Raw genomic sequence first — 27,424 nt, 5'->3', positions numbered from 1 at the left:
TCAAGTGAGAAAACATCAAGACACTGACAATATTTTTGTTCAAGTCCCAGTAACCAGCAGTGAAGAACTAAACTTTGGATGAGATACCTACCACCTGTTTGTGATGCGGTGTGCTCTAATGTATCACATAAAGTCTCAAAGAATCATAATTGCTGGATACTTTTCTTGATATCTCAGCAAATTATGCTAGTATATGTCAGGTAAAATTATTGTCTGATGCCAATAGCTAGTTCTTAAACTTTTTGTTTTGAGAGGAGTGCCATTACTTCAGTTTTGTTCTGCACTGCCAAACCTCCCATCTAAGCGTCTTGAAAGATAGCACGTTTTTGTTCACAATTTATTTTATTCATATAATTACTGCCTTTGAATAACCATTTCTTTGTATTTTCATTTAGAATGGGATGCTTGAAGAGGGGCAAGAATATGCTATAATGCTGTACACATGGAGAAGCTGTTCGAGAGCTATTCCCCAGGTAATATGGTTTTAAGATACTGATAGGCGCTTGCAGTAAGTTTTGTGATAGTAGTGCTCTTCTTGTGTAGTCTCTTTGAAACACAGTGATTTAACGTTTGTAATATAATTTTAGAACAATTATTCCATAGCTACGTATTTACACAGCAGACCAATCATCTGCCATATTGCAATACTTTCAACATCTAAACACTGGGAACTTTGCACCTCATTCCTATTTTATCTTGTTTGACTTACTGTGCAACCTCTTCGAGAATAACCCTTTCCTCACTGACTTACCAAGCCAATTTCCGAATTATGTGAGCTTGCCATCCGCCGCAGTAATTGGCCTATTCCACCTACCACCAGGTAAACAATGTGGTCTTCTCTGCACTACTACTCAATTGGAGGTATAGATTTGAGCCTTTTATTTGTAACTTATAATCTTGCTTAGGTTTCCTTTCTGTCTTCCAGTAGGGTCTTTTCCTCCCCAGGGTTTTCCTTAAGAGTGTTGCGGTGCTCAAACCCCCTGCCGATCTTTCCTTCTTCCGCGCAGAATTCAGACTCCTCTTCCACCATTCTCCAAGGACAGTTGTGGAGGGTGATGGCCCTTAAAAAAAAAAACATACAACAGGGTAATTATTGGGTTTTTGGTTCTCTTTTTCCCACTCTAGTGAAGCCGCCACACTGGTCGTGCAGAGTGTAGTGCTCTCTCCCCGAAAGTGTGCCCCTTTCCACCTAGACTTTACCCCTACGAACCGGCAGCCGCACCCCCGGCCACCATCTCCGTACAGACCAGTAATGTAAAAAAGGCACTTGCCTGGGACAAAGAGCCCTCTTCTGGGGTCATGGCTTTAGGAACCACAGCGTCGTCCTTGGCCACTGGGTTTAAACGGATTCGGTGTAGTTCGGCATTTATTGCAAGAGTCCTCACGGCTGGCATCTTCTCCTCATATCCCCGTGGGTGGGGTCTGCTCCCTCTCGTCCTCAGCTACTTCCTCCTGCTACTTGGCCTCTGTAGGTCCGCTGAGGTCCTCTGATGTCTTCTCCTCGATTCTCTCTCCTCCTGTGGAGCTGTCGGTTCTGTCCCCTCCTTCCACGCACGCCTTCCCCAGCTCTTCCGGATTTTTCACTGTGAAGTTCCCGGGTGACCTTCTGATGCTGCTTGCAGCATCTAGATTGTTGTTGCTCCACTATGTCGGATCAGCGGTGTCGGCCATGATCGAATTCCTGGCTGGGGTAGTCTCTGGACTACACAGCCTCCCTCCTAGGAATGGACGTAGGGGCCATTCAGAAACCAGGTAGCGGGACTGGAAATCCACGTTCCAGTGCAGCTTTCTGGGCACATGCAAAGCCTGAAATGAGAAAGGTTGCAGAGCAAGGAACCACCTCAAGATCATAGGATTGATGTCTTTCTGTTGAACCAACCAGGTGAGTTGGGCGTGTGATACATCAGATGCATCCCAGGAGGTAGTATTGCAGGGCTTCCAAAGCTCACTGGATGGAAAGGCACTCCTTGCCTAATGTGGAATAATTCTGCTCTCTTGGGAACAGCTGGCAGTTCAGGATAATACATGACGCAAGTCTTGGTCTTCGGGTTGGGACAGTACAGCCCCCAATCCCGGACTTGAGGCGTTGGTTTGCATTACCAAGGTTCTTTGGAAGTTGGGGCAAATGAGAATGGGAGCGTTACATAAAACATCTTTCAGCTGTTGAAAGCTGTGATCCTGAACGTTTGACCAGGCACCAGTTTTGCAGGGTATTTAGTGATATTGATTAGATTTCTAAAGCACTCGAATGCCAATGGCAACTTGGCACTAGTGTCAAAGCACTGTCTAATGAGTAATTTCAAGAACTAAGGCCTACAGAATAAAACTGATCATATTGGGCGAGAAAATAGGCATGTTTTCAGCTCCTTTCTAAATCTAAGCAGGTTAGGCTGTCTTCTCAGACGTTCAGGCAGACTGTTCCACAGTTGAGCTGTAGTATGGATGAAACGCCTGCCACCCCACTTCTCTCTTGATTTTTGGGGACAATTACTGTCCCGGAGTTGGGTGCTCGTAGCATCCTGTTAGGTGTACACCAAGAAATATACTTTTTCAGGTATGCTGGAGCATTTCCATACAGGGTTTTATGAGATAAGCATAATGCTTTGAACATTACTCTTTTTTTCGCTTAAAGCCAGTAGAGTTCTCGAAGGGTCTCTGCCAAGGCACTCAGTTTTGGGATTCTCTTCAAGAGTCTTGCTGCAGCATTTTGTTAAACTACGTTTTTTCAGTGATCGTTGATGAATGCCCAGGTAAAGGACATTACAGTAATGCAGGCTCGATAGTACTAAGGCTGTGACAACTAATTTCTGAAATTCTAAGGGAATCCAAGGAAGAAACTTCCTGATCTTACACAGAAGAAAGAAACCGGAATAAGTAAGCTTGTTGGCTTGAGCCTTAAAGGACAGATCTGAGTAAAACATTATGCCAAGATGTTTGACAGTGGAAACCGGGGTAGGGGAGAGACCAAGCCGCTGAGCCACCAGGGTTGGTCCCAAAAGACCGGATTCTTACCAAGAAGAAGGACCTCTGTTTTACCTCAATTGAACATGAAGCTGTTGGCATCCATCCATAACTCTGTGGCTGACATACAGTCCTTAAAATGGTGTGGCGTTTCCTCGATATCATTCGTGATATCCACTGCAATTTGTGTGTTAACTACATAGGCGACTGAAGCAAAGCCATAGGACCGGATTAGTTTTGTAAGGGGGGGGCACATATATATTAAACAGTGTTGTGCTCAAAAAGTCAGCTCGGGAACCCCACAAGGCAGATAAAAGGGCTTGGAGACCAGCTCTCCCAAGGCAACCAATTGCACTGTGTGCGTAAGAAATTATTGGAGCAGTTCCAAGGCAGATCCTTCGATACCTATTTCCATCAGGCGCTCTATCAGAACCTCGTGGTTGACTGTATCGAAGGCTGCCGATGGATCCAGCATGATAATTGCAGCCTTCCCTCCACTGTCTAAAACATTTCTCAGCTCCTCTGATGTTACCATCAGTCCTGTTCCACACTGTGATTTGACCTTAAGCTCAATTGTCCTGAATGTAGGATCCCCTTCTCTTCTACAAATTTGGACAATGCCAGATTCAAGTGTTTTTCGAGGACCTTAACTGGGAAAGGTAACCTGGAGATAGGGCAATAGTTCTTTGTCCCTTTAGGAGACTTCATTCTGAAATCGGATCTTTTCCCCACAGATTAGAAAGAAGTTGAGTAGTAAAGGGGAGGTTTGACTTCTGCAGAAATCCCATGGAATATTTTAGGGGGACGAGGATCAGAAGGAGCCCCTGATTTAATTTGACCTAAAAGCTCAGCTACTCTGTCATCTGTAAGTAATGGAAATGTATTCAAGATCAAGTTATCTGAAACAGAGCTAATTAGTTCCTTAGGCAGGGGTGGTGGGATGTAACATTAACATTTAATTTCCCATGGATTTCCTCCACCTTATTTTCAAAGACTGTGCCTGTTGATTGCAGAATAGCGGACATGTAGCCATAATACGGGAAGAGGATAAACTAGAAACAACCTCCACTGTTTTAAAGAGTTCTCTTGAGGAATTCTTAGCTGAGTAGATTTTTGTAGAGAAGTATTTAGACAATTTATTCTTTAATACATTTATTGTATTTTACCTTGTCTACCTTCCTATAGTGTATCCTCCACAATTTGTCTTGCCGTCTACATTTTTCTTTTAATTCCTTGAGCTGGGTGGAAAATCAAGGGCCGGAGGGTCTGCTTCTGTGGTTTTTAGGTCCCGCTCTTGGAGACATTCTGTATTCAGATATAGACTTGATGCTCCGCCCATATTTTTTATTGGCCTGTGTCATTGTCTTTTGTAAATGTTGGCTTCTGATTCATTAATAGGCTTCTTAGTCCCTGTTTAATATCGCCTTTTCTACATTTGTAACCTCCCATGAAGACTGACCCTTTTACTTGAGTTGTTACACAGTATTTTTTATTTACAGTCTATGAGCACTATTTTTTTATGATTTTCTCCTACTGCAGTCACAGTATGCTTTACTGCAAGGCTCCCGCTTTGCTTGCCCCTTTTCATTCGCCCCTTCCAGTCATGTTTTTGGCAGCGTGGCACGTTTTTACTATAGTGGCAGCAGCCCTTTATTTTCCTTGAAGTAGCTCCTTTTTATCAGCATTATTTATGTATTTTGCAAACACAGCACACTTTTACTATAGCAGCAGTGCACCTTTTTTTTTCCTCTGAAAAGCAGCTAATGGCTGTACTTCCTAAATTTGCCTGCAATGCAAGGTTCCTTTCTGATCTGCAACTAGCACAACCCCCTTTAAACGTGGAACTCGCCCCACTCATAATTCCCCGGAATGCTGCTCACTGGTGCGGATGTCACTGGACGCTGCTGCTGTGGGGCATGAACCCACTTTACCCCCATCTTTTCTCTTGCTGCATTTCTGCTACTCAGATGCTATTCCTCCACCTTAACCTTCTGCCACTCTCCTCTCTTTTCCCTCCACTCCTCTGTTGATATTTCTTTGCTTTCCACTTAGGCTGCTCTGCTCTCTGTCTGTTCTCTGCTTTTTTGATGGTGCTCCATCACATTTCACCACTGCTCCCGATTCTCTCCCTCATCTGCTACTTTGATGGTACTCCTTTGCCTTCTGACTCTGCCCCTCTACACTCTCTGACTCTCCTCCTTGTTTTCTGCATCTCCTCTCCACACACTCTTGCTCAATCTCCTTCCTCTTCCACTTTCCAGCAGCCCAGCAAACCTCCATTTCAGGTGACCCCCGTTTTGGGAAGTGTACTATCAGATGTCATTTCAGTGCTCCACTCCTCAGGTCTTTCTTCCTTTTAGTTGCAATCACAGGTAGGATTGCATGCACTTCCTTTAGAGTGACTATGGAAACAGAAGATTGCGGATTTCAAGTCTTTGCATTGTAAATCAACTTTCAGGGATCTCTACAAAGACAGACTCCTTTTTCAGGTGAGGGTCTGATACCTATGGTGATGACTCTGGGGCAATGGTTTGATTATAATCCTTACATTTGGGAGCACATCGATGCACTCGACACACGGGGCAAAGCTCTTCCATTCATGCCTAAAGCCTAGCATGTGAAAGTCATCTTGAGTTGCATATTATCTGGGATTGATTGTTAAATGGGCTCTACCTGTATCATCCTGAATCAGCTTTATTCAAGCTCCGGTAGAGCCAGAAGTGTGCTGTCCTGAAGGGAGCAGGGCTTGAAAATTTTGACGGTGTGTCTATCTAGGAGCCAGAGCCAGTGGATCTAGCAAAACATGGTTAAGTTCAAGGTCCTGTGCCTTTTGTATGGGATTTAATATGGATTGAGGAAATTGTGTCTTGAAGACAGATTTTTTAAAATCTATTCCACCTCAATCCTTATACTCCAGCTCACTTACACTGCTACATGCCAGTCTTCTAAACCTGCTCTTACTGGTGGACGCTTACTGAGACATCTAGGGCCCACGTTATGGAACAACAGGTCATCAATATTCATGAGCAACTCAACCATCTTAATTTTAGGAAGTCTCTTAAAACGGATTGTTTCTGTTCATTTATAATCATTTGCCCCCTCCCACTTTTGTTACCATTTTTGTTTGATCTATTTAGCACCTTTGGTGTAACCAAAAACTCTATAAATAAATAGTCATGGATTTCAAAATAATTCAGGTATGTTCTGGCAGCCATTGAAGAGAATGCAGAGGCGTAGAGCCTTCTTGATGAATCAGACATGCAGAACTGGTTTGATGATGCATCATTGTTTCAAATATAGGAAGATAAACACATTAGCCTTAATCCCAGCATGAATGAATCATCTTGTTCACGACTAGGGTATGTAGATGAGGATTTATGAAAGCTAAGATTCGCCTCTGAAGTTTAAATTCGTAAAAGCATGTGCTTACTACTTCAGCACCTGACTAGAGTTTTAGGTCAATGCGGATTAACTTATTAAACATCCACTCCCTAATGTTAGCTTGTTTCTCTGACAGTGAATGGTAACACTTACCATTTTTCACCTAATTAGAATCTAGGTGCTGGCTGAAAATGAATTGGGTGTCATCAGCATGCTAATCTAAATGGATCTCCTACCGGCGCAACTAAATGGGCAAGGGGATGACCTCAGATATCGGTTAGGAATCAGTAGTCAAAAACCGAATTACTACCAGATAGTTTGTTGACCAGAAAAAGTTGTAGCCTTGTCAAGTTTGCAAATTGGTTTTACCCTTGTTATAATACCTGCAGGTATATTCTTTGTTTCTGCAGGATTTAAAGTGGTGTAGTAAGAACACTGGAATCCTTTTGAATATCAAAAGAGTTTGCAACCTTTTATAGTCATCCGATTTTGTTACTTTCCTACTGCTTACCATTTTGGTGGATTATAAGGATCTTTGCTGAGGGACATAGGTTAGAAAAAAATACAAATAACTATACAAATAACTATACCTCTGATGAGTATGATTGGGATTTACCACATTTGTGCGACTATTTAAGACCTGTTCATATCTGAACCACAACTTGTTTCCTGTGGTGAACCACACGGAATCTGACCTGTATTTGTGGTATTGTGAATGCACAGAATGAGAACTACTTTATTGCTTTTAGGTGAAGTGTAATGAACAGCCAAACCGAGTGGAGATTTATGAAAAGACTGTGGAAGTGTTGGAGCCTGAAGTTACCAAGCTGATGAACTTTATGTACTTTCAGGTAAGTTATCATAACATAAGAGTTTTAAAACTGTTAAATCCTTTACAAGCAGAAGTTAAGGACCAGATTCAGTATTGCTGGAGTTGTGCTTCAAATGGAAAGATTGTTATTAACTTGGCATACATTAAGACTTGTCCATTTTATTACATTAATATTAGTGTATATATATATATATATATATATATATATATATATATATATATATATATATATATATATATATATTATTATATGTTATTGTATTTCGCATTTGTGTATCACATTACTGTACTAGTGTTTATGTGAGTACTTATATTTTTGTTTGTTTTTTACAACGCGGACCTCACCCTGAAAGATTTGAGGGCTTCGCGAATATGATACATTGAATTTAAATTCAAAATAAACTTTATTTGATTATGAAAATATAATCATAAAAGTACAGTCATATATGTATATATGTGTGTGTATATATAGTCGCCTGAAACGTAGACTTAGACGATTGGAGTCACGATATATTATCGACCTCCAAACGAAGTCACCTGGAGGACTCAATGCAGGGGAAGAGTTATTATCACATCTATAACATGATCACCGTATGAATTGAATTGTGTCACTGTCTGAGAGATCTACATCTACGTAAAATGCTTTAAGAAACAAATTTGGTATATAGTTTGATCCCTTATGATGAATAATGTTGGAATTTGATTTATTAGTGTTATGTAAGGATCTGGTCAATCATGATTTGCAGTCTCACTAATATGGCCATTCAGGCCTTAATCACTGATTTATTCATCGAAGGTCTATGGGTTAAAGAAATTTTTCCGAACTGTTTACCAATTAATTACATTGATTAGTCGTGCAATGCAACTGATGCTGATTTAAGAACACTAGGTTTTGATTTCAAACCAATGAATTTGCCCATCCAGGGCTAAATCTCAATACTAGATAATCTAATCTAATCTAATTTGTAATGAATAGGGTTGAATGATCTGTTCAGCATTACCAGCATTGCTAGAAATGGGTTTTGTTTTGTTTGTAACGAGCGTTATTTCACCATTCAAAGATGGCGCTTTAATTATGGTAATTGTCCGTTTTTGCTTTCTATGATTAATGCCTTATTTTACTTCCACCTTGCCGTCGCCAGCGGACACTGACAAAGGCAAGTGCTGAAACGCGTCTGTTCTATTGATTTGTGCGCAAATAAACCATATCTGGTTTAGACTGCTGTGAGTGCTGATTTATTGCCGGTTTTCAGCCTGCGGAGCTCGAATATATCAAACGGCACGCCGCAGTTTATATCGGCACCCACTCGGCTGAGTGCGGTCTCCATGCGGCGTCTTTGGAGCTAAGCAAGCGGAGGAGAGGGAGAACGCACCGCCAGGGGAAGTCGGCAGTACCGTAACCAGTCCCGAGAAGCTTGGATCGAGGATTGCAACCCGAGCGACCAAGACGGACTGTACGAGGTAGGAGATACCCGACTTACTCCCTATACGCTGGCACGAGTAAAGCAGTAAGCGCAATTGATTGTTTACACCATTAAATCAAGATATTCAATGTTCAGCGACACAGCGCGCCGGGAGGTGGCAAGTGGCATTTTTAAAGGGCGACCGGGGCCGCAGGCACGGAATGCAACTCAGACAGTAGACACAACACAATCGACGCTCAGAAATAAATACCAACAGCTTGAGAGAACCTATGAGCGGGAAACGAGAAAGTGGTGGGAGGCCACTTCGCTGCAGCATTATGTGGAGGTAAAGAGGGTCCCACGCGGCCTCCGTATTTATACAATCCCAGCCTATGAGAATCTTGACCCCGAACTACTCAGCCAGTGGGCTGAATTCACAGCTCACTCTTCGGAAGGGATGCTAAATCTCCTCATAAAATTCGCTTGGAAAGACAGGGAGAAGGCATTACAGGACATCGAAGCGCTGGAGAAGGAGATCGTGGAACTAACGGACAAGGGACAATTGGACACAGAAAAGGAGTCCATGAAGAAGAGGCTATCTAGCTACGCAAAAAAGATCCAATTGAGGAAACAACAGAAGTTCGAACGCGACGCTCGCGACTACGAGCAAGGAAGTACGACGCACCACGCCGGGACCTGAGAGCGAGACGACAAAAGCCTCAAGCATCACGAGACACCTCCGAGTCCGAGGTCACAGGCGCAGAACAGTCTGAGGAGGAGACACAGAATAGAAGTCATCGAAGCGCGCAAACATGCGAGCCGCCTTCCTTTCACGAGGAATGCGATTTAATCCGCCAGAACTGGCTGAGGGATGGGAAGAAACGCCCTCCGGAACAAACCACAAGCGGAGACGCATCACGAGACGTGGAAGGAGGAGGTGCAGACAGAGGCACCAAAAAACAGAGGAACCGGCAGGCCAGGACAAAGAGGAACTAATGGAGGATTTGAATATAATCAACCTTTCACAAAGAGTCCTCACAACAGACGAAGAAAAAGTCCTAAAGTTGAGACTTACTTTCTGTCCAACAGGCCGTTATGAATATGCTCAGACTCGAATAGACCTGTTTCTATTCATCCGGAAATTGAAACTCTGGAAATACTTCAAACAGAAGGCACTTAAAGAAAAGACATATGGTTCACACATGGAGGCTAGTGCAGCCCACCCAGATCCTACAGAGATGAGCATAAGCGATCTCGAAAGTTTGGCTGTACTTGAAGACCTATTGGAAGAAGGCGGGAGCCAAATCACACCGCCAGTTGATGCAATAGGTAGAGGCACATCCATAGGTATAACCCAGATTGGTGAATCTAGCACTTTCAAGCCAACTTCTCGTTTCCTCCCCCAAACACCAATGGATGCAGTGGATGTTTTTTCAGAAGCAGTTAATCAAGATCTACAGAAGCTGTCCAAACTTGAAGAATCACATAAGGGCAACATCAAATGGAATCTTTCATTCAAACAGAGAGAAGCCATCACTAGTTTGGAACAAGACGACTCAATCGTGATAAAGCCTTCGGATAAAGGCGGGAACGTTGTTATCCAGAGTCATGAAAACTACTGTAAAGAAGCCCTGCGTCAATTACTGGACCGTAATAATTACATGCCTACTACGGAACGCGAATATCAGGAGAGTATTCGGAACTATCACTCCCTTGTTGAACACTGGTATGGGAAAGGAATACTAGGAAGGGAGGAATACTTATTCTTGCAAAACAAACAGCCGAGACTACCTAGTTTTTATCACCTTCCGAAGATCCACAAGGATGCCACTCAACCACCAGGGAGACCAATCGTGTCATCCATTGGAGGAGACTGATACTTCTAAAGGCGGGAATGGCATCATTAGACTCATTACAAACTATTCGGTGGCAGCGAATAAAGTCAGAGCCATCATGTCAAAAAATTGGGGGATCCTTCAATCAGACACCATAATTGGGAAGGACTTACAAAAACACTCAATGATAACATTCAGAAAAATAAGATCATTGAAAGACAGATTGGTCACAAGCCATTTACCCAAGGAGAGGTCTAAACGGGAACTGCACGCCATGCATGGCTCATATCCATGTGGGAAATGCAAGGCCTGCAGTAACAGCCAGAGGGTACTTACCTATCAGGTGCCACATAAGGATTCTAAAATCAAAATTAACAAGTTCATCACTTGCTCTACCACATTTGTGGTGTATTGCCTGAGATGCCCCTGCAGACTTATGTACGTGGGGAGCACAACAAAGGCGGTCAAGCTGAGAATCCTAGAGCATCAACGGGCCATTGCCAACAAGGATGAAAGCTATCCGATGGCCCGGCATTTTGCTAGTCACCATAACAGTGATAGGACTTTACTTAGCTTCTTCAGCCTAGACTGCATCCCTCAAGACATCAGGGGTGGAGACCTTAAACGTAGACTTACACGATTGGAGTCACGATATATTATCGACCTCCAAACGAAGTCACCAGGAGGACTCCATGCAGGGGAAGAGTTATTATCACATCTATAACATGATCACCGTATGAATTGAATTGTGTCACTGCCTGAGAGATCTACATCTACATGAAATGCTTTAAGAAACAAATTTGGTATATAGTTTGATCCCTTATGATGAATTAATGTTGGAATTTGATTTATTAGTGTTATGTAAGGATCTGGTCAATCATGATTTGCAGTCTCACTAATATGGCCATTCAGGCCTTAATCACTGATTTATTCATCGAAGGTCTATGGGTTAAAGAAATGTTTCCGAACTGTTTACCAATGAAGAACATTGATTAGTCGTGCAATGCAACTGATGCTGATTTAAGAACACTAGGTTTTGATTTCAAACCAATGAATTTGCCCATCCAGGGCTAAATGTCAATACTAGATAATCTAATCTAATTTAATTTGTAATGAATAGGGTTGAATGATCTGTTCAGCATTGCTAGAAATGGGTTTTGTTTTGTTTGTAACAAGCGTTATTTCACCATTCAAAGATGGCGCTTTAATTATGGTAATTGTCCGTTTTTGCTTTCAATGATTAATGCCTTATTTTACTTCCGCCTTGCCGTCGCCAGCGGACACTGACGAAGGCAAGTGCTGAAACGCGTCTGTTCTATTGATTTGTGCGTAAATAAACCGTATCTGGTTTAGACTGCTGTGAGTGCTGATTTATTGCCGGTTTTCAGCCTGCGGAGCGCGAATATATATATACATATATATATATATATATATATATATAATATTTAATCAGAATTCCTATGTCGCACTGCATATTTTAGGAGTTATCCAACCGCAGAGCAGACATCCTGCCCTGATAGCACCTGTAGAAAACTTTATACTGTTCTGCATTTCTTAAAATTGTATCTTTTCAAGAGGAATTAAAAACATTTTAGCATTAATATAGTAACATTCGTAAAAGAAAACAAAATGCAATAGAAACGGGCCAGATAGTTTTTCACAAGGGCTTACATTGTCAGATGCACTAATATATTGTCCCAAGGGAAACATCAATAGGCTACGAGCCTTGTCTTGTGTTTGCTGATGTTGATTGCATGGAATGAAAACAGTGTTAGAATGTTATTGCATGGTAGACCTGGCGCTGGCGCTCTATAAGCGTCGCATTGCGATGGCTAGGAAAGCTTTTGGCCTCCTTCAGTGGCCAGCTGGCTAGATGGCCTTCAAAAATGGGTCGTGGCAGAGCAGACAGCCCTGCAAATGAGAAGTCGGCTGAGTGGGGTGGTCCAGGGCATAACAATGTGGGATGCCTAAGTCCTCACACTGGAGGTCAAACTTGACGATAGACCGCCCTGAATGAAAAGGGGCAGAGGCTAATCACGTGCTGGGAACTGGCGATGGATAGGACTGGTGCGTGTTAGGTAAACAATGGAGCCCTTGAGTGAGTAATGTGGCCAAGCAGGGACCCAAAGTCAGGCTGCCCAAAGGTAGGGGTTGGGCATGGGGCCGCTGGGATACTTTACAGTTTTGTTATTCAGGCAGTTGCACAGGCATTGTTCTTGTGCTAGGTAAACAATGGAGCCCTTGAGTGAGTTCTGTGGCCAAGCAGGGACCCTAAGTCAGGCTGCCCAAAGGTAGGGGTGGGCATGGGGCCGCTGGGATACTTTACAGTTTTGTTATTCAGGCAGTTGCACAGGCATTGTTCTTGTGCTAGGTAAACAATGGAGCCCTTGAGTGAGTTCTGTGGCCAAGCAGGGACCCTAAGTCAGGCTGCCCAAAGGTAGGGGTGGGCATGGGGCCGCTGGGATACTTTACAGTTTTGTTATTCAGGCAGTTGCACAGGCATTGTTCTTGTGCTAGGTAAACAATGGAGCCCTTGAGTGAGTTATGTGGCCAAGCAGGGACCCTAAGTCAGGCTGCCCAAAGGTAGGAGGTGGGCATGGGGCCGCTGGGATACTTTACAGTTTTGTTATTCAGGCAGTTGCACAGGCATTGTTCTTGTGCATGGTTTTTCACTTTGTTCCACATCACTCCATGTAGAACACAACTAAGCCTAACAGATGGGACACATGCCCATGATACCTGCCGCCCCCCAAGCTGGGACTCCCTGCAGGGATGTGGGAAGTAGGGGTATGGTGATGCAAATTGTGTTGCTGTGGTAGGATGGAAGGTGGGCTCAATGTTCAAATTTACATGTGGACTTGTATAAACGAATAAAGCGCAATTATAAAATCGTTTTTTTAATAAGGCAAGCCTTGTCCTGCTTACTGATAGGATTCAGAATGAATGAAGACATGCGCACACCCTCCAACGTAGATTATATGTAAGAAAGCCAGGGAATTTCATTCCATGATCACAGCTGAGACTCTCAATGATTACAGTATGATTATGAGTAGCACAAAGGACCACACTGAAAGCCATAGTAACAATGGGGCAAGCTTGATATAATCCTCATTATAATGTTGTTCCAGTTCACTTAGACAAAAGAAAGAAAGGCAGCTCTGGGGAAGTGAAAGAAGTTGGCGACAAAACTGATTCTGTTAGAGTTGCAGACAATTTGTGCTGGAATAGCCCCATACCCCAGGGCCAAATAAGGCGATAGGTAAACATTGTGTCTATTTGACTTCAGGCAAAGGAGTAATGGGTTTACTACCGAATTTAGATTTAACATTAAACAACGCATGCACTGAGTGGTTGAACTTTTGACGCATAACAATAAGAATTAAGACCATGAATTGGTGGAATCAGTAATGCTGCGATATTGGAAGTGGTACACTTTCTCAAGGGTATTCCTTTGTTTAAACTGCTCACATTCACAGGCTGTTTGGCCTGCAAGACGCAACTTATGATTTAGAAAAATTGGTCTCAAGATCTAAATCCATTATAAAACTTTTAAGGCCTTAATGGTGTGTGCCAGAAGCACTGCATCATTGGCGGATAAAATTGCAGGTATTGGTTCATGATTAATTAAAGGCACATCTTGGACACTATTGACCAAAAACAAATTTAAATTATTAATATAAAGAATAAATAAAACTGGAGCAAGATCACAACCCTGGGGCACTCCACACTCAAGATTATGAGATTGTTTACACTCTTAATATTGTATCTCACCCTTCGGTCCGAATGTAAATCAGATATAAAATGTACTTTTTGGTTACCTTGACTAATCTGAAGTAGGTGCTTTTAAAAAGCACTTGAAAGGTCCATAAATGCCAAATACATTTGGCAGCGCTTTGCTACGGTGTGTTTACCAATAATAGGATGGAGGTTCAAGCATTGCTCCGTAGTGTCTAGCCGCTCTCTGAACCTATATTGGTGTTCATTGAAAATCAAATGTGTGTTTGCCCATTCCACAATCCTGTGAAAAAGAATTCTCTCAACAACTTTGACTCCGTAAGTCAATAAGTGATATCGGCCTTTAGCATTGTGGTTTAAGCTGATTACCATTCTTGAAAATGGAAACGATAATCTCGGTGGACCAAGATATTGGAAGCTGAGCCTGACAACTGGTATTAAGGACAATGGTGAGAAGGTGTGCCATAAGGTTAGTATTCGACTTGAACAAGTCAGTGGTCACACCGTCGGGCCCAAAGTCTTTGCACGATGGGCTGGCCATTAGAGAAGAGACTATCCTATGAAGCTCAAATATGAGACCATTCGTGGTGTTACCAGGCAAAAAGCGTTGAATGGATTCAGTTGCACCAGCAAAATTATGACAGTAGTTGCTAGAAAAATGAGAAGCCCATTTCGTGGCAGTAATATTCGGCCCAAATCTAGATGAAGTCCCCCCTAGAGGCATGTAGTGAATTTATAGTGCGTTAAAATAATTTTAGGTTTTTATGTTTACATACTGACAATTACGGGTCACAATTTTTAAGCACAATCTTAGCTTTCTTCCTCTTTAACGTTTCTTTTTGTTAAAGATATTTTTATTGAAGTACAAGAAGGAAGAGGAAAGGAAGTAAGAGGAAGATAGAAACACAATAAATGCGACAAGAGCCCTCGCAGGAACTCACTCTGCATGGCCAAGGAGCGGTAATATTGCTGAAGATAATACAACGCGGCCACCCTAGCCAGGATGATTCTCAAAGTTTGCCAGCCAACAACGTTGTCCCCAACGGGAAGTCCTTAGGAAGGCTTCGGTTCATAGTGGCACCAGGCAAAAGCCATCCAAGCCAGGGGCTCATTTGATCAGTCTAATTTGCGCCTCCTCGTTTCTCGGCCATAGGAAGAACAATGCAGCGAGGTGAAACATAAAGACCCACCCCCCCTAGAGATAGACAGAACAAAACTCCCTCCCCCCAAACTCCTTCAACCCTCCAACCCCCCTCCCCCCAGTGGTGGCAGCCAAGTAACAGGTACACATCCAAACATTCTCTCACACTTGAAACAAATGGAGTGCACGTAAAGTGGGCGGGCAGACCGCCAACGGTAAGCCTCGAGAAAGGAAGCGGACCAGTGGGCCCCACCTAAAGATGAAGTTTTTGAAATCTCCTCTGAAAACATCCGCCATACGCTCCATACTCAGCAGCTTCCACAACCTAGCATACCAGAGGGAAAGAGCAGGGGCCTCCTTCTTTTTCCAAGCCGCAGCCAGGGTCAACTTGGCCGCACCCACGCAGAGCCAAAGGATTTGTTTATCCGCTTTAGTCTGATGCTCCAGGAGCGAATCACGGAGACCCAAGAGAACGAAGCCTATCGAGTCAGGAATCGGGTAGCCCAGCACTTCCTTGATCTGGGACAGTATCTCCTCCCAGTAGGGGCGAATGACAGGGCAGTCCCACCAAATATGGCGAAAATCCCCCAAGAGACCACATCCTCTCCAACATCTATCCGATGCAGAGGGAAAAATCTTTTTCAACCGGGCTGGGTACAGATACCAGTCCAGCATCGTCTTCATATGGGCCTCCCTGAGGTCAATGGAATGGTTAAATCTGTGTAAGTCACGCCAGATGTGAGTCCACTCCTCGTCAGAGATATCTCGTCCCAGGTGCTCTTCCCACAAACTCATGTATCTAGGGCGAGGCGAGATAGCCGTGGTAAGTAGAAGGCCATAGAGGAATGAGATCACCCCCCTCATGGACGTTGCGCGGGTGATAAAGGATTCGAAATCTGTGGGAGGCCTCGTCGCTGCGTTGTCACCTCTGGTGACAACGCCCAGTGTAGCATTTGGGCATGCCGGTAACGCTCGGATGGTAACACCGCATAGTCACGCATGCAATTATGGAAAGTGAGCGGCTCATAACCATGAAACAAGTGTGTGAGCGCGTGGCAACCCCCCGTTCTCCACCCGTCAAAGGGGCCCTCCACGAGAGCCGGTGGAAAGGCCGGGTTAAAATGGATAGGGGTGAAGGGGGACGGGAAGGAGGTCCACCTCTCATCACCAGAAACCGAGTCCCAGACCCTCAGGGTGGTACTCGTAGGGGTGCTAATATAGGCGTTACGAGGGCGATCCCCCTTCGCCTTCCAGACCAGGTCCCATATCGATCTCCCCGCCACACTCCTGTCCATAAGCAACTAGTGCTTCTCCGATTCCATCTGGGTCCACTCGACCAGCACTCGGAGTTGCGCCGCCTTATAATAGAGGTGCATATCTGGGAGGCCGACCCCACCCGTCTTCAAAGGCCGTCGCAGCATGAGAAAGGATAGTCTAGCGCGGCCCCTTGCCAAATATAGCGTAGGATCATGGTCTTAACACGCCTGAAAAAGCCCCCCTCCAAAGCAATAGGAAGTGCTTGAAACAGGTACAGGAGCTTGGGGAGCATCGTCATTTTGACAGCATGGACGCGGCCCAGCCAACAAATGAACATGGGCTTCCCTCGATTAAGCTCAGTCTGTATCTGGGCCAGCAGAGGTGGGAAGTTGGCCGCATACAAGGTGGTAACAGATGAGGTCAGTTGGACCCCAAGGTACTGTATAGAGGAGCTGGCCCACGACAGGGGCGTGAGCGGCCGGATGCGATCCACCTCAGCAGATGGTAGCGCGAGGTTAAGGATGTATGACTTGCCGGGGTTGACCCGGAAACCCGCCACTGCTTCAAACTGAGAGAGTACCTCCTGCACCTGTGGAAGGGAGCTACCCGGGTCCGCTAGTGACAATAGAACGTCATCAGCAAAAAGGGAAATTTTATGTTTCTCTCCCGAAAAGGGGAGACCAACAATGTCCGGGTCCTCCCGCACCCTAAGGGCTAGAGGTTCAATGCTGAGCGCAAAGAGTAGGGGAGATAGGGGACAGCCCTGCTGCGTACCCCGGGAGTGTGCAAAGAAGGGTGAAACATGGCCATTAACCATGACACTCGATCGAGGACTATGGTAGTTGGCCCGAAGCATATCTATGAATTTGGGGGAAAAACCAAAGGCCTCCAGCGTACCAAAGAGAAAGTTCCAGTCCACCCGATCGAACGCCTTTTCAGCGTCAAGTCCCACCAAGACCGCCGGGATCTTAAAGCGATTAGCCTTCTCGATCAGATGAATCAGCCTTCTGGTGTTGTCGTGGGTCTGGAGACCTTTTATGAATCCCGATTGGTCGGGATGGATAAGGGCAGGCATAAGGTCCTGGAGCCGAGCAGCCAAGATAGAGGAGTATAATTTAGCATCTACATTCAGTAGAGCTATGGGCCACTATGACTCGCACCTCGAGGGGTCCTTCCCGGCTTTGGGGATAATCGAAATCATCGCTTCTGCCATAGTGCCCGTAGTCTGGCCCGCCTCCCTAATGCCATTAAAAAGTGTCACCAGAAAGTCCCCCAGTTCAGAGGCAAAGGTCTGATAGAAGGGTGCCTTGAAGCTGTCTGGGCCAGGCGCCTTAAGTGGTTTAAGGGACTTGATTGCGGTCAACACCTCCTCCCTAGTAAAGGGGGCTTCCAGAAGGTCGTTCCATTCCTTGGAAACCTGCGGAAGTGGATGAGCCCCCAGGTATTCCTGCTGATCTTCCGGCTCCAGGTTATCCGCCGAGTACAGGGCGGCATAGAATTTGCCGAAGAGCTCCGCCTTGGCCGCGTCTTTATGCTCCAAGGCGCCCGAGGGCGCCCGGATGCCGCCTGCATATTCCCTCTCACGCTTATCGCGAAGCTGTCGAGCCAGATGTGTTCGAGGCATGTGGGCTGCTGAATTCATATCTGTGCATAGATCGCCGCCTAGTGTTGGGTCCGGATGATTGCACATTGTTGTCCTGGAAGAGTCTTCGAAGTATCACGAGATAGGTGGCTCCTCCCCTGGACTACAGTGCGCATGGGCATCGCCTCCATCCCCAGATTGTTTTTTTCCGCCATTGGGTTCGGATGTGTTTCGGTTCCCTCTGTCGGAATCGATAGTTGTTTAACTTTCCTAACTTGAGACCAAAAGGTCTTTAGGCTTGGCGTCGGTATCGTTTTGCGTTCGGGTTTAACTGTTCTTCAGCTCCGAACTCTTGCTGCCCTTCCGCGTGCTGTCGGCGCGGACGGGCCTACACGACGCTCCAGACATGGAACGAACTCCGTTTAAGAGGTGCCCGGTGTGCACCTCAAAGTATTCACACCTCGACTTGCACCCAGTGTGCAACAAATGTCTGTCGCCGGACCATGATGAGGCCAGGTGTATGGCCTGCTCAAAGTTCCGGTGCAAGAAGACTCTCAAGCTTCGTCGGGCCGCTAGACTCCAGGCCCAGTTATCAGCGCCCCCGCCAGACAACATCTTCGAAGAAGACGTTGGAGACGACAATGTCTTTCAAGTTTCGGACTCTAGCCCGGCGTCGGAGGAGGAAAACTACGACGCGGGAGACGAGGAGTTTGATGAAGTCGTCGGTGAGGTAGGGGACGACGATGGGGCCATTGCCACCGTGGAGGATAGCTCTGAGGAGGAGCATCCTCAAACTGACTCAGGGGTCAACCCCCACTATACGGCCCAGGTCGGGGGATCGCCTTCGGGCCTTACCCAAGACCTCGTTAATCGTCCCACGGCCTCGCCTCCGGGCCCGGCCACGGACATTTCTGATGTGCCACTCCCGTTGAAGAAAACGAAAGTGAAGCCATCGGGGTCCACACCAACGGTTTCGAAACCGAAAGTGAAAGTCGCACTGGTGGGACAGAAGCCTCCAGAGGCCTCAACGTCTAAGAAATTAAAAATGGCCGACAGCAAGAGCCGCGCCAAGATGGCTGACCCGAAGACCCCGGTGTCGAAGCCGAAGGCGAAAACGACCGACGCGGCCGCGCCGAAGGTGGTCGAGGTCGATGACCAGAAGAAGGCTCCGAAGAAGCGTCAGGACGGCGCCGAAGCTCTGGCTGCTCCGACTCCGGCCGTCAAGGCCAAGGATGGCGATGTGTCGGCTCCGAAGACCGTGCCTTTCGCAGACCCGACGCCGGACTCGGGGAAATCGCTCGAGCCGGTCCAGCCCTCCCCGGCCTTAACAAAGAAGGTCATGGAGTCCCTGCAGCGGATTCGGAAGGACGCCGTGGCTCCCGAACCGAAGGATGTGGTGCCGAAGCCTACACCAAAGCCGGCAAAGGCGCAAACGCCTATCCACTTCACGCTGCCGCCGAAGACGACGCCGAAGGCTTTCACTCCGAAGCATGGGGCCGGGGTGCCTTTAAAGGTGGTGTCGAAGCCCAAGGCGTCATTGGTAGGGCCGAAGCCTCGGCTCCAGCCACTTGCAGATGAGGAGCGTCGAGAGGTTATCATCGACGCCAACACCGGGAAGCTCTCTCTCCTCAAACGAAAAATCACCACGGAGCCGGTGTTGGAACATTATCGTATTCCACTCAAAAACAAGAAGGACTCTGCGGGTACTTCTGCCCCTATAGAGCCTGCATCTCCACATAATTTGGAACTTTCACCGACGCATTCAAACGCTGGGGAAGGTGACGGAGATGAAGAGGACGAGTACAATTACCCAGCCTACTCGGATCCAGAGGAGGTACATGAACCTTGGTCTGCCGGAGGCGACCCTGAGGACCCTCAGTCGGGTCATGAACCGCAGCTTTTTGCAGCAAAGACTTCTCCAACAGAGGACTCTGCAGCCTTCAACGCTCTGATTGAGAGAGCTGCAGCTAATCATGATGTCGACCTACATTCAGATCCTGTGGATGTCGATTTTTTGTTTGACACTTTCTCAGTGGCTGAAAAGTCAGTCAAGACATTGCCTATGCTCAAGGGAGTGCTGAAGCACGCGCCAGAGGTTTTCAGGGAGCCCACTCGGGCGCGAGTCATCAATCCTCGCATTGACAAAAAATACAAGGCAGCGCCCTCGGATCCAACGTACATCAAGGGACACTTGCCACTGGATTCTTTGGTTGTATCCAACGCACGTAAGCGGGCGAACTCGCAGACCACGGGTGACGCTCCTCCCCCAGACAGAGTCAAAAATATTTGAAGCCTCAGGGAAACGAATTGCTGCGCAGGCAGCTAATATTTGGCGCATTTCAAACACGCAGGCCCTACTTGCACGCTACGATAGGGCGCATTACGACACCCTAGAAACACTTCTGCAGCACTTGCCTGATCAGTACAAGGAGGCAGGTGAAATGTTGATTCAGGAGGGGAAGCTGATCACCAACGCTTCCATCAAATGTGCGCTGGACGTGGCTGATACCGCCTCCAGGGCAATCAACACTAGCGTGTTGCTGAGGAGGCATGCATGGCTTAGAATATCAGGCTTCAAACCTGATATACAGACGACCATCTTGAACCAGACAGTTAATCCTGACCACCTGTTTGGCCCCGAGGTGGATGTGACACTTGAAAAAATGAAGAAAGACACGGACACTGCTAAGTCTATGGGGGCCCTCCAGTCTCAGCAGTTTCGGGGTGGTTCCTTTCGCCGCTCCAATAACAGAAGAACAAGGGGAGCTTGGCCCTAAGAGGACAAGTGAGAAGGCTGGGCCTAATATATACGTAATCAAACAAGAGTGCCTCCCACTAATCAATCACCGCCAAAATCAAGGCAAGTTGAAGACGCTATTTGTCGTTTTCAACAAGGTACTTTTATTTATACCAGTTACTTTTTTAGTTTATACCATGTCTGTCGAACACAACGTATGATAGGCAGAAACGACCTATACATATCATGAATTTTAAACAAAGTTAAGTGATTCAATGCAACATAATGTCAAAATTAAATGTGGTCCTAAATGTGGTCACAACTGTACAAAAATCAATGTGGAACAGATAGAAACATTAAACATATATTCCAAATACATCGTGCAACACATTTTTACATACGTAGAAGGTTTGATTAAAGCAAAGAAAGTGAAATGCAAAGAAAGGAAGAATTAGGAAAAGGAGCGTGAAAGTCAATTCGAAACTCTTTTTGTCGCCAGCAATAGCTTAAAATTAGATTGTCCTTTTCTAATTGGCCGACGCGTTTCGAATCCAGGAAATAACTGTCCGGATTCTCCTCAGGGCATGATTACTCTGTCTGTGGAATTACAAAAGGGGAAAGTTTTTCAGTTTCATGAATAAGCTAAGAGGCAAAGCTCCTTACGTAGTGACAATCAGCTGAACCTACCGCTTTTGAAAGAAGTAAATTCAGCGGGAGTATTTATAAGTGCAGGCTGGAGAATGGGTCCAAAGTTTGGAGCGCCTACAATCAAAGTAAGTGGACATTAGCACAAACATAAACATTTGGATGCTGGCGCATAACAGCAAATGAGAAATGAGCGTACCGTCATTAATTTCAAAGTTGGTGGAGACGGCTGTCTATTGCGGAAAGAGGGGCTCAGCGGCGTGCTCGCAATTACAGGAAGGCCCGTGGCGCTGTGTGTGGAAAAATATTTATAGGTATTAGAGAGCTGCGTTCTGGGTTTGAAAACAGTTTAATTCTGACGTGCGGAAATAGTACCTTTTAGGTTTTTCACAGGGATTGGTCCAAGAGGATCCTGATGCCTGGAAAGACTTCGACGTGTCAAAGGTTTTAGACGGGCTCCATCTCCGCTAAGGGAAAACGGAAGCAATGTTAGTATGGGTCTGGCGTCTGTCCTGTGCAGCGCGCTGATCCGCGGCGCTTTGCCGCTGGAGCATCGCTTACCTCGGTGTAGCTCGGATGACCGCTCACAACACTCTGCCTGGTTTCCCAAGATGGATGCTGTCACGGTTGCTTGATTTTGGCGGTGATTGATTAGTGGGAGGCACTCTTGCTCCAATAACAGAGGCACCTCAAGGGGTCAGGCATCGCAATCCACACAGTACTATAAGAAAAGAACGTGTAGTCCCTAGCGTGGGGGTGGAGGGCACGCCAGCTTTCAATGAGACCCAGACTGTCTATAGCATCACGCAACTCAGGGGAGAAGAGACCTGCCTCTGTCCTCTGTTGGTGCGAGCAATCAAGGCCTTTGTCCCAAACCAAATTGAAATCCCCCATTACTATCAAAGCACCCTCCCCAAAATCCCCCACCTCCCTCATGAAAGCCTCAAGGAACCCATTTTGGCCCGTGTTCGGTGCATAGAGAACCACCCACGTGCAGAGCTTGCCAAGGAGCATCCCCTTCACCATCAGCCATCTACCCTCCTTGTCGCTTCGCACCCCCATGGGTTGAAATTGAAGTGTAGAGCGGAACAGGAGTGCCACCCCCGGTGCTTAGTAGTGGCAGAGGATTTGTAAATCAGTGGGTATTGCCTATTCGTAAGCCTGGTTTCGTCCCTACGGGCCAAATGAGTTTCTTGCAGTCCCACCACATCCAAATGATGATCTATAATGTATTTCCACACCTTCTGACGCTTTTGAGGGGAATTAAGGCCTTTAACATTCCATGAACCTATCGTAACAGGCATCATTTAGACGTTACCCTCCCCCATCCCGCTCCATATAGTGCCCCCCGTAGTGCCATAGACAAACCGACCACACCCGCAATCATACCAGGTCCACTGCCACCACCACTGAGCCCGTTCCAAAACAACCTTCCCCCCATTCCAAAGGAGCCCCAAAACAACATACAGAGAAAACAGTCCCAGAACCAGAAAGAGAACAAATAAAGCTGGACATGACCATAAGGGTCGGGGGTAGAAGACCCGGGTAATGCCCCCCTCGAGTTCAGGGTCGGGGTAACCCTCCAATGGAGCACAGTCCATCATTGTACCTGAGGTGGTAGAGCCCCCCCGGCCCCACGGGCCGCTGTTTGGGGAGCCTAGGCTGCCGAAGAGCTGTCCATCCGTCCCGAATCAGTCACCAAGGCCACCAAAGCCAGAACCTCTCCCCTCTCACTTTGGCTCGCCGAGGGAGTCGGGCCCTCCGCCATACCATGCCGGCCCCCTCTCTGCCAAGCCGGGGAGCGGGAACGGCGTTGTCTTCTTGGGGAGGCGCTGGCGCCAGCCGACGCGGCCTCCCCCTCCATGCCCAGAAGTTCCCTGGCAGCCGCCAGATATCTCACTTGCACCAGCCTGTTCTGCCACCTAAAGATGAGCCGAAAGGGGTGGCCCCAGGAGTAGGACACCTCGTGGTCCCGCAGGAAAGCCGTGACCGGTCGGAAGTCCCGCCTCTTCTGCAATGTGGAGGCCGCCAAGTCTTGAAAGAGCTGGGGGCTTTGTCCCCGAAATTGTAGGTTGTTGGTATCCCTGGCTTTTCGTAGGATCCTCTCTTTTAATTGAAAGTCGTGAACACAGACTAAAATGTCCGGCGGTGGCGAGCGCACGCTACGTGGCAGCCCAACTCGTGCACTCTGTCCATGCGGATCTCCGAGAGGTCCGCCTCTGCCAGAACCTGCAGGAACAGGGCCTCCACGTATTCCCGCAAGTTTTCACCTTCCCCTTCCCAGGGTACAGCTCGGATTCGAATGTTATTGCGGCGGGACCGGTTTTCCAAATCCTCGCAGTGGGTCTGAAGGTCCAAATTTTGCTCTCGAAGCCTGAGCATGTCCTGCTGTAACTGGTGGATGTCACCAGTGAAGCCTAGATCGTGCTCCTCCAGGGTCGCCACCCGTTCTCCGATGCCATCCACATCTCTGCGGACCTCGCGCAGATCGGAGGCCAGCTGTGACTTCAGCTCCGTGATGTCGTCTTTGATGGACGCAAAAAGTTCAATTAGGAAGGCCTTCGTGACAGGGCCATCCCCGTCGTCCTTTGCAGGGGACTTGCTGGAGCCGGGGGGCGATCCGGATGGACCCTTCCCAGGGCCGTCCTTCCCAGTCCTGTTCATGCGGTTTCTCGTCGTCATGATGAGGAGCCTCGGCTAGCCCTCGCGCACTCCGCGATCACTAGGAGCGTCCCGGGATATCAGGCCGCGCTCCCTCGCACCCCCCGAGTTCTCCGCTCCGCCGTCACTGGGAGGCCGGGGCAATCAGAAGATAGCAATCGCCGTGCACACTCAATGTCCGCTGGGTCGCCCCCGGGTTATAAGGGGTAGGGACGGATCAGCACCTCTTCTCCTCTCGTTCCTCTGCGCTGTCCAGCAGCCGCCAGACAGGTCGGCGCCTCCTCGCCACCTCCGTCCGGGCGACGTTAGCCAAGATGAACCACAGGGGTGCAGATTAAGTTCTTTACGCCCCCAATCGGGGGGTCCTGCAGTGCGATCGTACCTCACCGCAACTCTCTGTGACCCAGGGTCCCCCGGGCTATGAGCCGATGCACTCCAGGCGATGCAATGTAGGCCGCACCAGCGCACGTGCGTCACCGCCTCGACACCTCGGCTAAGTCCGCCGTTCTAGGTCATAGCTCGTCGGGAAAAGGCTCAAAAGCATTCAGGGCACCTCAGTAACCCCAAGAAAGTTGATTCCGGAGCAAGGATCGCCCCAGTACAGCTACACAAGGCGCTGAAGGGCTCGGGGTGCCGGAGGAGCTCGCAGGCACGTCTTTTTCTGTTGCCATCTTGGCCACGCCCCTTTAACGTTTCTTTATCAAGAACTATATAATTGCTAATCTCTCCTTTGTGCCTAGGCATTTTAGACCAGGCTTCTGGGAGGCGCTTTTTGGCTGAGGAGAAGGCTGCGTCAAACCACTGGGCATATTAGAATCAGGCTGGCGAACAGGTTTAATAAGTTAGCTTTCAATCGCCAAACATAGTTCAACATATGACATAGCAATATCAGCTTGACTAGCCACATCATAGAGACAAATAGTAAAAAAAATATAGTAAGTGCTCAAGGAAAACGCAAGGATCCTAAAGCTGTAAGGCAAGTCTGAGGCCATTAGCTTTTGTGGAGAGATGTAAATTGTCCCTATAGTGACAACGCACACTGGGTAGAGGTAGAACCCCCCCCCCACCCCCCCCCCCCCACCCCCCCCCCCCCGCAGTTTAAGGTTAATGATCTCTGAGGTTTTTGTGGAGCACCTTACCCACTATGATGTGGTTTGTTGGACTACGAGATATACAAATATTATCAATTACAGAAGGGATGTTGGAAGACTTTTTACTTGACACTAAGCAGCTTCGGCTTCAACCATCTGAGTGAATCAGTTTGTACCTAGGGCCTGGAATCTGTTATGTCACATCAGTGCTCCAGAAAACCCGGTAGGTCTGTGCAGTAAGTAACATGTAAGTCTTGCCACGGAGCACCTCGTTCCAGAAGCCCCATAGCACGCGAGAAAATATTTTGTGGTCCAGACACACCTCTGTTTATATATGATCTTACTTCCCTGCATGTCCCTTATTAAGTGTGTTCTATTTCCCCACCCCAAAAAAATAGAAGAGTTTTTATCCGTTAACCCGTAAATAAAGATATATATATATTCTTTTTTATATTAAAACTGACTTGTGTGTATGCGTAATGATTTTTGAGTCCCCACAGCAGAAAACAGAAGTGGTTTAGCTGATGTTTTTCTAAGTACAGCTTTTTTCCTTCTGACAGAGAACTGCGATTGACCGTTTCTGTGCTGAGGTCAGACGGTTGTGTCATGCCGAAAGGAGAAAAGACTTTGTGTCGGAGGCCTACCTCCTTACTTTAGGCAAGTTCATCAACATGTTTGCAGTGCTTGACGAGCTGAAAAACATGAAATGCAGTGTTAAAAACGACCACTCTGCATACAAAAGGTGAGTGGTGTTCTTGTAGTATTTTAGGTGTTATCACTTTAAGCCTAAAATAGGCTACACACAATTGTTTTGAAAGTGGCCCTTCTTGCCTCCTTGTTATAAGCCAGTCTTTTAGTTTTGAGGTGTGCCTTATTTATACTGTGCAAGTTGGCTGTTTGATGAGGGAGGAGCATATGCTTTTTTTTACTGCTCTACTAATATTGAAACTTCAAGGGATTCACATTATTTTCTCCTTTTAATTGCGGGTTTCAGTAAAACAGACAGAACCCCAAAAGTAGCAGCGCACATCACTAAATTGCCATGTGCCCAAGGATGTTTACAGAGATGAGGTTTACATATTAGAAAAATTGGAAAAGCCAATAGGTCCCGCCTTTGGGACCTGTTGGGCTTTGCCAGTCATCTTTGGCAATGTTGTCCAGCATCAGCAAAATGTAAAAAAAAATCGGGTAAAACAAAAAATAAAAGGCCCGATTACGTGGCTATTGCTGCTAGCACAATCCTTTCTTAAATGCATGATGACATATGCACCCAGCTACCAACTGACATAGGCGCCATGTTTTTTCACTTACGGATCCATCCTGCATTTGTAAATATAAGCCTAGTAGCACACAAAGCACCTTTTTAGTAAGGTGGAAGGGCCAACATCCACTTGCTGCTGCACCTTCCAAACAAAAATAAAAACAAGCATTGACAACACCAGCAGGTCTCGCTTTTTGGGACCCAGTGACTTTGTGAATGGATTTTAGCTTTGCTGTACAGAATCCCCAAGCTGAGCAGCATTGCTAAATAATATATATTTTTTAAAACAGTTGCATCATGCTGTAGGCGTACATAGCATGCATGTCCGCATCTTAAAAATTACGCCACTGCTTTTTTTTCTTTTTCTTTGCCAATCCAGTAGAGACACAGTAGCAACACTGGGGGTAGTGTGCTTTATAGGAACACTATGGCCCAAAAACCACACGAAGGGCATGGGTAGGAGGAAACAAAACAGAAGGCATTGGCGGAGCACACAGGCGCGAGGAAGAGCATAGCGGAGGATGGGAGAGAAATGCAAAAGAGTGATAGAACATTTGGAGCTGGAAGTGGGTAGAAGCACCCAGGTGGGAAAGCAGTCTGGGCGGGCGAAGCACGTGAGGTCAAACGCATCACTGAAGAGGTCAGGGGACAAACACACAGGGGTGGGAGAACAGTGCAGATAGGGGAAGAAAAGCGCACTAGGGAGCTAGCTGGAAAACACATGCACTCTTGTAGAGTACTTAGACCGAAAGAAAAAAGTAGCACCTGAAAAAGCGAGCAGTTTAGGGACACACTAATGCGTCCATGCTCCAGTGAGGGACAAACACAAGAAGAGGAAGGAAACTCCACACAATCTAATGAATGAGAAGCAAACCAGTGAGAGGGACAAGGAAGTCAACCAA

The 27,424-nt window shown here is 46.7% G+C and overlaps 1 protein-coding gene across 2 annotated transcripts in view; it reads left to right on the top strand.

The window, feature by feature from the left end:
* Positions 1-27,424, top strand: part of LOC147697124 (cytoplasmic FMR1-interacting protein 1) — a 533,654-nt gene that overhangs the window by 71,868 nt on the left and 434,362 nt on the right. For both annotated transcript variants that reach the window (XM_086934191.1, XM_086934192.1), the window contains exons 4-6: positions 396-473; positions 7,092-7,193; positions 25,822-26,003. In XM_086934191.1, coding sequence (XP_086790317.1) covers positions 396-473; positions 7,092-7,193; positions 25,822-26,003 — 362 coding nt within the window. The remainder of the gene's footprint in view (positions 1-395; positions 474-7,091; positions 7,194-25,821; positions 26,004-27,424) is intronic.

The sequence above is a fragment of the Lissotriton vulgaris genome, chromosome 8 (genome assembly GCF_964263255.1).
Source record: "Lissotriton vulgaris chromosome 8, aLisVul1.2, whole genome shotgun sequence".
In the NCBI taxonomy this organism is placed as follows: domain Eukaryota; kingdom Metazoa; phylum Chordata; class Amphibia; order Caudata; family Salamandridae; genus Lissotriton; species Lissotriton vulgaris.
Note: the sequence above shows the minus strand (reverse complement) of the source record. Positions and strands in the feature narration are given on the sequence as shown.